At 34.5% G+C, this 12,531-nt stretch overlaps 1 protein-coding gene across 1 annotated transcript in view; it reads right to left on the bottom strand.

The window, feature by feature from the left end:
- The window catches only part of LOC114355405 (uncharacterized), a 57,758-nt gene extending 46,751 nt beyond the window's left edge, over positions 1-11,007 (bottom strand). Inside the window, exon 1 of the mRNA XM_028308241.1 lies at positions 10,882-11,007. Within this exon, the coding sequence (XP_028164042.1) occupies positions 10,882-10,972 (91 nt within the window). The 5' untranslated portion in view covers positions 10,973-11,007. The remainder of the gene's footprint in view (positions 1-10,881) is intronic.
- Between the last annotated feature and the right edge of the window lie 1,524 nt (positions 11,008-12,531).

Here is a 12,531-nt window from a genome sequence, read left to right as displayed (position 1 = left end):
AGCTTAAGCCTTTGACTTTTTTCATTATTCATGGTAAGTATGCTTGATTGATGTGATGCTTGTATGCCTCGTAATGACACCTCGTGATTATTCTAATGGAAAGCCACCCAACCTTGGCCCGTTGGCCGGAATTTGACAAACCTTGAGTGCTTCGAGTATGCGAGAGACTTTAATTAAATAAATAATTACCATAATAAATAAATAATAAGACTAAAATAGCCGAAGTTATTCATTAAAATAAAATTAGTGATAAAATGCTAATTACTGCTTATGGGTCAATACCTTACTTTAACATTTTTAAATGTTTATTTTTATGACAACTCTCATCTAACAGATAAATATGTATTATGAATACATATTTATAATTTATAATGATATATGGAAAATCAGCTAAGTAAATTTTGCCGAAACAACGGTAATGGCCGACGGTACTAGCTCTATACGATGTACCTACTATCATAATAGATCGACAACAATAAAACGGATGTCGTTACTTTGTTTTTCGTCTTATTCGGCGTGATAGTTGAAAACAGACTGACTAATTCACATCATGTAACACGAACAAATAGGTATTTAAATCTAAACAGATAGGTTTTTAAAGGTGACAGGCTTAAGAGCTACGTTCGACGTTCAAAGACGCCGCGACCGATACTAAACTTATTACAGATAAATTGTTTTCATGTGACCACTTCAAACGATCATGTGATTTCCCTTATCGATCGATAAAGGACTATTTTGGGAAACGCCAGATCGAAAATAGTTCGAGGTTTATTTATAAATTAGGAATTTATGTGACAAAAATAAAGTAAAAAAAAAATGGAAGGTCAGATTGAATTTTTTTGTTGAAGTGCAAGTTTTCATTTACTATCGGAGCTAATTGGTCACTTCGAGAGCAAGGCAGTGTTTTTTATCTTTCCGGGCTGTTAAATATTTATTTGTTAAATTATTATTATTTTGAAATCAAATTAAACTAAATTATTAAAGGCTTTATATTATTTAGTCCAGCAGTGAACTATAAAGGGCTGTTAATGATGATAATGATGATATTTCTTAGTATTTTTTTAGATTAATCGCAGAAAAAAATAGTTGGGAATACTTTTTAGTACCTAGTATCAGTGCTCTTGATAATCTCAATAGATTAAGTCCATATTTAGATTTAAACAACGCATAAAGGTGCCTACCGCTGACAGTGATTTTCAACGTCATATACTGATGACGTTCGACGCGTATACGATAATCATTTTGGTTAAAAATGACGCAGATGCGTTTTTTGCGATGCCAGAAATAGTTTATCGATCTTAAAAGATTAACATCATGATCACTATCGAGAAGAACAAGACAATATCGGATTTCGAAAGTTGTTGCAATTTATCTTTTGTAGTGCGGCTCCTACGTCACTAGGAAGCTGCAATTCAAGGCTCTCATTTTATTTTCTTAAATTAATGACAATAGTGACTGAGTTTCTTGCGCTGCTTCTTCTCAGCACCGGCCATTTTAATGTCCCGAAGCAATGGTAGGGTTAATAATGGGACGTATAAAAATGCTTTTTAAAAGCCTATTTGCAAAACTAAATGATTTGTTAGTTCTCTCATTTTTTAAATTAATCAACGAGCTTTTGCCACAGCTTCGCCCGCGTAAAATTTTGTGTCACAGAAAAACTTTATCGCGCGCGACCCTGTTCAAAAAACGGGATAAAAACTACCCTATATTGTTTCCCGGAACTCAAACTCTCTCTATAAAAAAACATCAAAATCGGTTCAGTGGTTTAGACGTGAAATCGTTACAGACAGACTTTATTTTCGGATTTATAATAATATAAGTATTAGTAGGGATGTAGAGTTTTAATTTGTTATGTCTGTGAGTAACTGTATATGAATTTGATAACAAGAGCAAATACATTCATCCATAAAAAAGGTTTATAGGCTTTTCAGACGCCTAGATTTTTATCTATTTAGATCGTAGATTCGTTATTGTCTAAATATTTATCGAAGTTCCAGTAACCTTAATAGGGGTCATTACGCTAGATAGTTATCTTACGAGATTAAGACGCACTTTATTAGCTCCATTTATCGTTTTAGCAGCAAATAAGATAATCTCATTGTTTACTAAAATAAGTTCAATCACTTTCATGCTTAAACACCAAGAAAAAAATAAAATTATTCTTATTTTTTATAATAACTAGCGACCTGCCCCGACTTCGCACGAGTGCTAAGTATACATATAAACCTTCCTCTTGAATCACTCTTTCTATAAAAAGAAACCGCATCAAAATAAATTGCGTAGTTTTAAATATCTAAGCATATCTACATACGGACAGACAGCGCAAAGCGACTTTGTTTTATACTACTCGTATGTAGTGATAGTGATTTATATCTCTAATTTTGTACCGCCTACTTCATTCTCAGTTTGGCCCTAAGGTTGACTGGAGGAGAATGCCAAATGGAATTCGCTTTATGTACTGTGATTTGTGTGCATATAAGTTTTAAATAAATAAATAATTCTAACAAGTAAAGTAAATTCTGTTCGTAATTTCAGAAAATTCGTAGATGTAAGTAGATATTTTTTTATTATTCCACAGGTAATTATAGCCTTTAAGACAATACATAGAGCAGATCTATTAAGGAGTCATTTAGCAGTAAATGAGCAGTTGCAAAACTTGTCACTGCACCATTATTTTATTCTTTAAAATGACATTTCAATGGTAATGGGAAACTGCCTGATTTACATTCTCCTTTATTTCTTTTCGAACTACATATTATTATCTTGGCCAACTGGTTATAGGGGCTAACTTAGGTATCACTATCACGTCATACCTAAATTTAACATTTCTAGATTTAATTTTAAAATGGAATGATTTAGTGTAAAATCATATTCATCATCATCAAAATAATCTCCAAGATCTTCCCCGTTGGGGATAAAAAATCATCATCATCATCATTTCAGCCATAGGACATCCACTGCAATGATTACCACAATCATGGTCGGTTGGTGGCGGCCTGCATACAGCGCCTTCCCGCTACCTTTATGAGGTCCTCGGTCCACCTTGTGGGTGAAAATCATATTGTATTTAATGGTTCAGTTATCAATCTCACTATCCGCAAAATAATAATATTCTGTGCTTAGAGGACACGTTAAGTCCGTCTAAGCTATTTCTGACTTCTGTGGGTGGATCATAAATTTTGACAATGACACTCATGAAAACTTAAAAAAAGCTAGGTATCATGATTTTTCAAAAGACGAGTTTTAAGACAAAAAGCTGTGTTGCCAATATCTATTTCCGTATACCTTGGTTGATGGTAGGGCTTGTTCTAAGTCCGCCTGGTTAGCTACCACCATCTTACTTAAGTCTGTCGCCATAGCAAAAATATTAACAGCATTGCTGTGTTCCGGCAGTTAGAGGTAAGTTAGCCAGTTCCTCCGTGGTTGAGGATTCCGGGTGAAGCTCGATTCCACCTTCGGCCTGATCATCACATACCATCAGGTGAGATACAGGCCATAAGCTTCCTCGTTGTGGATAAAAAATACCTATACGATTACGTATCTAGTCTAGTTAATTGATTAGTACCTTAAACGGGATAATTTTATACGACAGGATCCGTCTGATCTCCAAAAGTTTATTGTTTATAAACACCTTAATTTAGTTTTAATTAAAATATGAATTTATCAAGCATGCGGCTATCAAAACTAGAATAATATTAGGCGCATTGACGTTCAATGTTGTGAGATAAATAAATGGGATTATACACATCGTTTAAATGTTGACACATTTTCATTAATAATTTTATAACGATATAATAATATCTTGTGTCTAGATGAAATTGTCGCGTAAAATCCGCGTGAACTAAAACGTAATTTCGAAAATTCTATAACCCATAAACCTACTTCTGATTACGCCAAAATGATTCTTAAGTAATTTAAATAATTCTGTTAGACATAAACCTAATTCTACTTACGCCAAGAATGATTCTAACGTAATGATGTTATTTCGGAACTTGTTTCGCCACCTTGCTTAATTGAACTTATTTTTAGATCGTACTATAAAACATTTTTTGCAAAGTTTGCTTAATTAAGAGGCTCCGACTTGTTATTATGGTCGCTAGGTACTTGTACAGTTGAAAGAATATCAGGCTATACATTTTTGACTTTACTAGAGGGAAGTCGAACCTTAACTTCGAACTCCTCCTATGTTCTTCTGGTTAATTTCGTTGCGGGTTCAATGACAGTTTAACTTTCCCCTGGGACAAAGTTAAACTTGACTGGTTGGGTTTTTGTTGACGGTCAAGCTGTAGATCCTGGTTACACAGGAGTTGCAGCGGTGGGAACGAGAGGTGGGAATACTCATAGTCCAGTTACACATTTTTGTTAAAAAGCATCTTCAATTTCCACTGCATATGTTTTCAATGTTTACCTTGACATGCAGTCATCTGTACAATTAATGACCGGCACAATACATGATGCTAAACTTGACGTAGTTTAATAGGTAAGTATGTAGTTGTGAAAGGTACAGTTTTGAAAAAAATGTAAAAATATACATTATAATAATATAGTAAATACAGAATGTGTTTTTGACTGCACATATTTATTTTTGTAATTATGTCAATTTTATGAAAAATCTCTACATAGACATAGAATAAAATATAGTTAATTTCACTTACCCATAGTAGATTTGTATATCACCCATGAGACTCTCAATATGATAACAACGAATAGTAAAAACATTGGTATGAGTCCTAGAATTTTGCTAACTCCCATCGCGCTAGTCGTCGTATCATGTCTCAAGTCCGAATTTTCACTTTCCATTTTGATTATAATAAAGTTTCTTTCACTTATTAAGTCTATAGCGAATCAGCGCCACTATTTTTAATTTAGAAATAAATTATGGTACCTAATCATTTTTCAAAATAATTTTAAAAGAAAAAATAATAATCCACTTTTTTATAGTCTTTCACAATTTACCACGGTTTTGAAAGTATTTTTTTAACTTAATTTATCAACCAAATCATTGAAATTTCAGGAATGAAAGTACAAGTTTTAATTTAAAAAATAAGTTATAGAAAATAGTCGAGCTCTAGTCACGAGTTTCTTAGGCGGTAGTTTCCCAAGCACTGGGTATGTGTTAATAATTACACATGTATTTGTTCGTCGCGTATCTGATAGCACGCTACGTTGCGTGCGTGTGCGCACTGCAACTAGATTGTGATCACATCGGTATTATTAAGAAGAAAAAATCATCTATGTATACTTATAATAAATCTGTAGAGAGGTCAATTCTGTACATGTAATATATTTTCAAAATAACTATCAGGGGGTGATTAGTGATCGATACTGATGCCAAAAATGCAATCAGTAAAAATTTTGTCTGTCTGTCTGTATGTTCCTTATTACTTATTATAGAAACAAAAACTACTCGACGGATTTTAACGAAACTTGGTACAATTATTTTTCATACTCCTGGTCAGGTTATAGTATACTTAGGAATTCCCACGGGAACGGGAATTAGCGGGAAATCCTTTTGTATGAAAAATCTAAACCGCTTAAGTTAGACGCTTGAAATTTGGCATGCAGGTACCTTAGTAAACTTAAAACTTAGTTACAACAGGATATTGCAAAATTCCCACGGGAACAGGAGTTAGCGGGAAAAAACATATGTATGAAAAAATCTAAGCCGCGTAAGATAGATGAAGGGGGTAAAACGGGATCCACGCGTACGAAGTCGCGGGCGGCCACTAGTCATTATAAAGAATCTGCCAAGAGGAAAGACTGAAAAACTTTCATGATAAAGCGGAATAATTTGCGATTAAAATCTTAACATTGTTTATCAATTCAAATCTGAAGGAAGGAAATTATTGATCCTTTTGAACAATAAACACTTCAAATGTAAATGTAATTGTGATGCTTCATTTTCAAGTGGCATAATAATTGTTTATTGCATGATGATTATTTTGAATTCACATCTCTACATCATTAAAAAAAATCTATTAAAAATGTTCAGTCAGAAATAACACTTGATATTTTTGATATAATAGAGTGGCAAATATTTGAGACACTCAATCAAGACTTGATTCAAACACATCTCATTAATTGAGAAACTTTAATTACTTAGGCATTTTTGAAGATAACTTTTATCTGAAAAATAAGCTTGATAACAATTTTTAAGTTATAGTAATTGTCAATTGAAAAGATTACTAAGAGGAATAGAGTCGTTTTTAGACTCCTAGAGATAGATTTTTCAGTTACTTTCAATATGTATACCTATTTGGAATAATGTAACATCCATTACTAAGTAGTCACGATGCGACAAACGTAACTAATTACATAATATACAGGATGACATTTAAATCGTTGGCATCCTTTCCTTTTAAACTAAGACTCTACGTATTATATTATCTGTGACTCTACTCATGGTATATACATTCCCTGAATATGAGACAAATCTAATGAACAAGTTCATTAAAATGTGTTAGTAGTTCCACTTTTTTTTAATAAATCAAACCAAAAACATGCAATTCTCAAGAAAAATCCAACAAAAAATACATAGGTCTAATACATTTTTTCCAGAATCTATCTCTTGTCAACTCAAACTAAAATAAAAATATAACAATGTAGGTACTTACTCCTACACATGTGCGTAGTCGGTTGAACGGACTTAATATTTTTTTTATTTTTTGTGCCTTAAAATATACCAGCAGGTAAGTTTTTCAAATAAAAACACAAAAAATAAGGTGACTTTATAGGCTATTTGTGGAACCAAACAAGTCAAGTCAGTGGACTTTTGATGTGATTGGTAAGAACCAAAAGATTTATATTATTGATTGGACGTTTAGTGACATCTGTCGTCTGGTAGTAGAATGATAAAAACACACTGCTTTTAAAGACATTGCGTTTATCATAGATGGCGCTTATCAGTTTTTTTACTGCTCGTTGCTAGATGGCGCTGTCTTACGAAATCTTTCTTTAAATAAGAATTAATTTTTATTGATTTCATTGGTTAATAATATCTATAATAATTAAGAAATTGCAGAAAACATCCCAAAAAATTAAAATATTGTTAGGAGCAATATTTTGCTGATATGTTTTTTTTGTTATGGAAATATGAACAAATAACCGTAATAAGTAGGTATGGCTAAAAGCGAAAGGTTGTTAGCCCATTTGAGGCAATGTATCTTTTTAAATTTAAAAATCGTAATATTATAGGTAAATAAGAAATAAAAAGTAGTTAGTATCAAGTTACCTAAGCCTCCTTAAATGAAAAATAATTTAGCTAAGTAGTGTCGGGAAACCTTACCCTTATTAACGGTTTCAATATATTCATCGTCAAAATCCAATTAGGCATAATTGCTGAAAGTGAATGAAGTGTAGATCAGCCGTTACAATATAAATAACTAGTATATTCATGAAAATAAGAGCGTTCTAAGAACTTTTGCCCACAAGGTGGACCGACGACATCATAAAGGTAGCAGGAAAGCGCTGGACGCAGGTCGCTACCAACCGGGTAACATGGAAAGCATTGGGGGAGGCCTATGTTCAACAGTGGACGTCCTATATGGCTGAGATGATGATGATGATGATAAACTTTTGCTAGAGTTTACATAACTACGTCAGCCTGAACTAGGTATTAGCTAAGTATCTAAGGGTGGATTCGACCAAACAAGAGTAAATATTAATCTCAGAAGAAATCGTCAGTTATTCGACATTTTGACATTTCCCATATTGAAACTGTCAATGTGCCAGTTATACCAGGAGTTATTCTCGGATAAAAGTTTTGTCAAATCGGGCCTAAGTGGTTTTTTATTAAAACCAGTGGTAGGTACCTATGATCATATTTTGTTTTTTTTTAATCCACAACGAGGACGCTCTTGGCATGTATCTCACCTGATGGTAAGTGACGATCAGGCCGAGGGTGGAAGCGAGTTTCACCCGGAATCCTCAACCACAGAAGAACAGCAGTTACCAGCATTGTTGTGTTCCAGCAGTTAGATGTAAGATAGCCAGTATCTTAATTGTAACTGCTGGAACACAACAATGCTGTTAACATTGTTGTTATGGCGACTGACTTAGATAAGATGGTGGTAGCTAGCCAGGTGGACTTAGAACAAGCCCTACCACCAACCAAACCGAACAGAAAAATCTGCTCCCACTGAGAATGGAATCCGGGACCTCTGCGTCTGAAGCAGGTGGTTTTACCACTAGACTCTAGCTACACCGAGGCGGTTAGTGTTTGAAATTTTCTAAAATTAGTAAGTAGCTCAGATCATAGAAAGAGAATAGATATGAAGTCGCGCGTAACTACAACGAGAACCAGTGTCCCCACATTTCCCCCACCAAAGCACACACATTCAACTGTGTAAAAACAAAGCGACTGAGAGTCTACGACAACATGTGCAACCGGCTTAAAACTTCTGGCCAATTAATGGCCGCGTGACGTGACGCACACTTAGAAAACGCTAGTGAGAGAACAAAGATAAAATAGAGTCGACAAGATATCGATACTTTAAATCGCTAGGGGCAAGGCTCGAAACTGGTTTCACAAAATGCTTATGTATTATTGAAAACCTTTTTATTATTATACGTTATTATTTACTACTATCACGCATTTATTTTTTAATTATGGCGATCTGCGTACAAATATAAAATCTTATAATCAAATGTAAAATCTTATAATCGCAAGTAACACATCATTTTTTTAATTAAAATTACAAAATAGAAAATTATAATTTACTTCTATCTATCGATAATAGGAAACCGCATTAGAACACGAGCACGGCACTATGTTACGACCGGCACATGCGGCCGTACTGTGTAAATACACATGTGTAATCACACGAATAGTGGATATCGGAAGAAATTAAATACATTGCGCAGTAGTTGAGCATGACATAAAGTGGTTGCTAACTAAATCGTCAATGTACAAGCGTGTTTAGAATTTTTATCACCACTGATTTCGATATCGCAGTAACTGTTACGGCACTGAATTCGTTCGTAAAAATGTTTAGTTTTTTTATTTATAAGCAAAATACCAATGGATTTGCAATACTTACATGTAGTAAATGACTCCATTGTTCCTGTAGTTCGTCGTTTCACTTGTTTTATNTCAAAATGTACAAGTTAAGCGCTTTCAAATGATACCAAACACGGCATATTTATCTTAACTTTATTTTTTAACTCTGTATGTTTTGTCCACTAGAGGGCGCCACATTAGATTTTGTGAAACCCCATATAGCCTATAACCAGCGGACAATTGAGACGCTTCTAATGATATGTCATTTGTCGAATTCTGATAAGTAGTTTAGAAGTTACGGGGGAACACATGAACATACATACATACATACATACATAGCCTGTCAAAATCATAACCCTCCTTTGGCTTTGCCGTAGTCGGGTAAAAAGTATACTTAAATTGAGCCTATACTTAAACAAATGGTAAATTTTTAAAAGAGGTAATTTTCAGATGGTCAAAATATCAAAACACTTTATCAAGAGAACATATAGGTGTGCCTCACGCAGGCCCTCCCTGAGGTTTCGGAGGGCTCTGTTACTGTTATTATCATCATCATTTTAGGACGTCCACTGCTAAACATAGGCCTTCCCCAATGACTTCCACATAGCACGGTTGGTAGCGGCCTGCATCCAGCGCCTTCCATTGTTATGGAGATTATTTATTTACTTTTTAGCAATAAAACACAGCGGTTTTATACATGTCCAAAATATAATATAATCAAAGAAAAAAGATGCAAGAAAATACAAAAGAGTAAAATACAAATAGAAAAAATGGATGTGCGTTCTGCACGTGCACGGTAGATTATTAACAAACCGGGGGAAGGTAAGGGCTACTTAGCCCAAGAAATGAAATAATACCTATTCTAGTCCTATATTACTCGATAAAGCATATCCTTTAGGTCTAACTGCTTAAATATTAATACGTCACCGAGACATAGAATAAACCAGACAGATGATTCAGAATCATATAGATATGATATGAAAGCCGAGCTATTCCTAACACGGGGCGAAACCTGTGCGTTGAATTTATTTAGGTATTTTGGATAAGGGTTGGCTTGACTATCTTATGACTCAGCGTGACGCGGAAGTAAACAGAAGCGAATCAAGTTTACATAATGGTATTTGTACCATCGCGACACCGTCAGAAAACCTTCGATATGAGGTTTTCCATGGCTTATCCTGTAAATCTTTGAATGGAGTCTGTCTGTAACTGAACTGAATTTAGTTATAAAGAGACCTACTTATTCCATACTAGCTTTCCGCCCGCGTGGAATTTTGTCTGTCACGGAAAAACTTTATCGCGCGCGTCCCTATTTAAAATACCGGGATAAAAACTATCCTATGTCCTTTCCTATGGACTCAAAGTTTGTTGATAGTATTTCTCAACATGATTTGGAAAAAATGTAAAGGGTTTCTGTAAGTAATATTTAAGAAGTAGTGCATAAAAAACTCATTTATTTTTGCAAATAGGCTTTTGAAAAGAACTTTTACACGTCCCGGTATTAACCCTACCACTGCTTCGGGACAATATGTGGGCCTGTGCTGAGAAGCAGCGCAAGAAACTCAGTCACTGTTGCAGCTGATGGACGTCTTATTTACTTAAAACTTTTACCTCTAGCATGAACAACTTTCGTCATCGAATCGTTTGCATATTCGACAAGATTCGATACTCAAGCTTCGAATTAAAAGATAACGTGACAATATTGATTCTCAAAATAAGTTTCGTGCCATCATTTCTCATACTAAGTTCACTTTACAACACGTTCACAAGGCCGCTGTTGTAGTTTTCGTACTGAATCTTTTGATGGCGATTCGAATACGCAAACGATTCGAACTCGAAAGTTTTTTGTGCTAGCCGTACAGTAAATAAATAAATAAACTCACTGAACATCTCGCAGCAGTGCAGAATGGTGCAGGTGACAGTGTAGAGGATGCATAGCATCAAGAACGGCAGGAACAGCATTAGGTACTCCATGGTTGAGGATCGACTGACGCGCGCGTGGTGTAATATCGACGAATTTAATTATCTGGTGTGGCGGGTCAAGGGTGGATTAGGCAGTTCGTGAAATGACCGAATTTGTTCGTTCCATGTTTTTACTGAGGTAAACTAATCATGTTTCCATGGGGGCCGTTTTATAAATCGCCACTTTTAGATATTTGAATAAGCTTTGCATAATTGACAGTTTTACAAATTATTTATCGATTTCAAAAGGGTGTTCTAAAAAAAGAAAAGTTCAGTATGATAGTATGTTTTTTGTTATTTAATATGTTTCTCATAAATTATTTATCTTAATCTCATTATACCTATCTTATAGGTATTTATGCTCAAAACTGTGCAGAAGAAATTAAGTAGGTACGATCTACGATATTCTCAGTTTGGCCCTAAGGTTGACTGGAGGAGAATGCCGACTGGCATTAAGTCTGCCTTATGTACAGTGTTATGTTCTAATTAAATAAACAAATCCAATAATTAATGTAAACAAATGTAGTGAAAATCTTTCTTGTTGTACCGCAACAATCAAATCTTATCTAATTCGGTTTAACGCTTAACAAATATGATACATACAGGCAGTTTTTTTATTGAATATTTTGTTTATCATTCTTACGTATGGTTTTGTAGTTAATAAAATTGATTATCAGATAGCGATTAATTTATCATTTGCTTTGTTCCGCTATCAAATAGAGTGGTTGCTAAAATATGTGTTTCAATAAATAAGAATTATTGTACTGAAAAACATGTACTTACTACATTATTAATCCATGATAGACATACCTAGATGACTATTGGCCCTTGACCTTCTCAATACACTAGTATTATATTATCTGTGTCAATACTAAAGGAGTTGAAACCTACTTTTAAACTAAAAGGTTTTTAAACAGAAAGAGTTACGGGACTATTCCCACCTCTCATTCCCACCTCTCATTCCCACCGCTGCAACTCCTGTGTAGCCAGGATCTACAGATTGACCGCCAATAAAAACCTAACCAGTGAAAAAGAAAAAGAGTTGTCAATACTTTGTTGCTTCATTTTCACTTTGAGGCAGGGCAGTAACATACACCGGGGAACCAAACGCAGGTGACCGTACCATCCCTACATAGTCGACATTTCAAAAACTCGTGAGTAATGTAGCTTTCGAATGGTGAAAGAATTTTTAAAATCGGTCCAGTAGTTTTTGAGCCTATTCATTACAACCAAACAAACAAACAAAGTTTTCCTCTTTATAATATTAGTGTAGATATGATACTCCACGATTTAACCTTTTGAACCATGTCGCCTCTTCTCACGTGGCATGTCACTCTTATCGCATGCCACTTAGGTCTTATGTCAGTGATTGGAGGGATCACAAGGTAATTAAAATTTCCCGATGACGTAGTGACGCGATGAATCACGTCAAACATTTAGTCACAGGTTCAATTCTTAGGCAAAGTTGCACCATCTCACTTTAATTTGACAAGCGTCAAAAATCTGTCAAACTCTATACAAAAAACACCGGTTATCTTTAAACTTAGGTACAGTTCTTTTAGAAAGCCTCC

Source organism: Ostrinia furnacalis, unplaced genomic scaffold, assembly GCF_004193835.3.
Source record: "Ostrinia furnacalis isolate ACB-3 unplaced genomic scaffold, ASM419383v2 OfSCF0197, whole genome shotgun sequence".
Lineage (NCBI taxonomy): Eukaryota > Metazoa > Arthropoda > Insecta > Lepidoptera > Crambidae > Ostrinia > Ostrinia furnacalis.
Note: the sequence above shows the minus strand (reverse complement) of the source record. Positions and strands in the feature narration are given on the sequence as shown.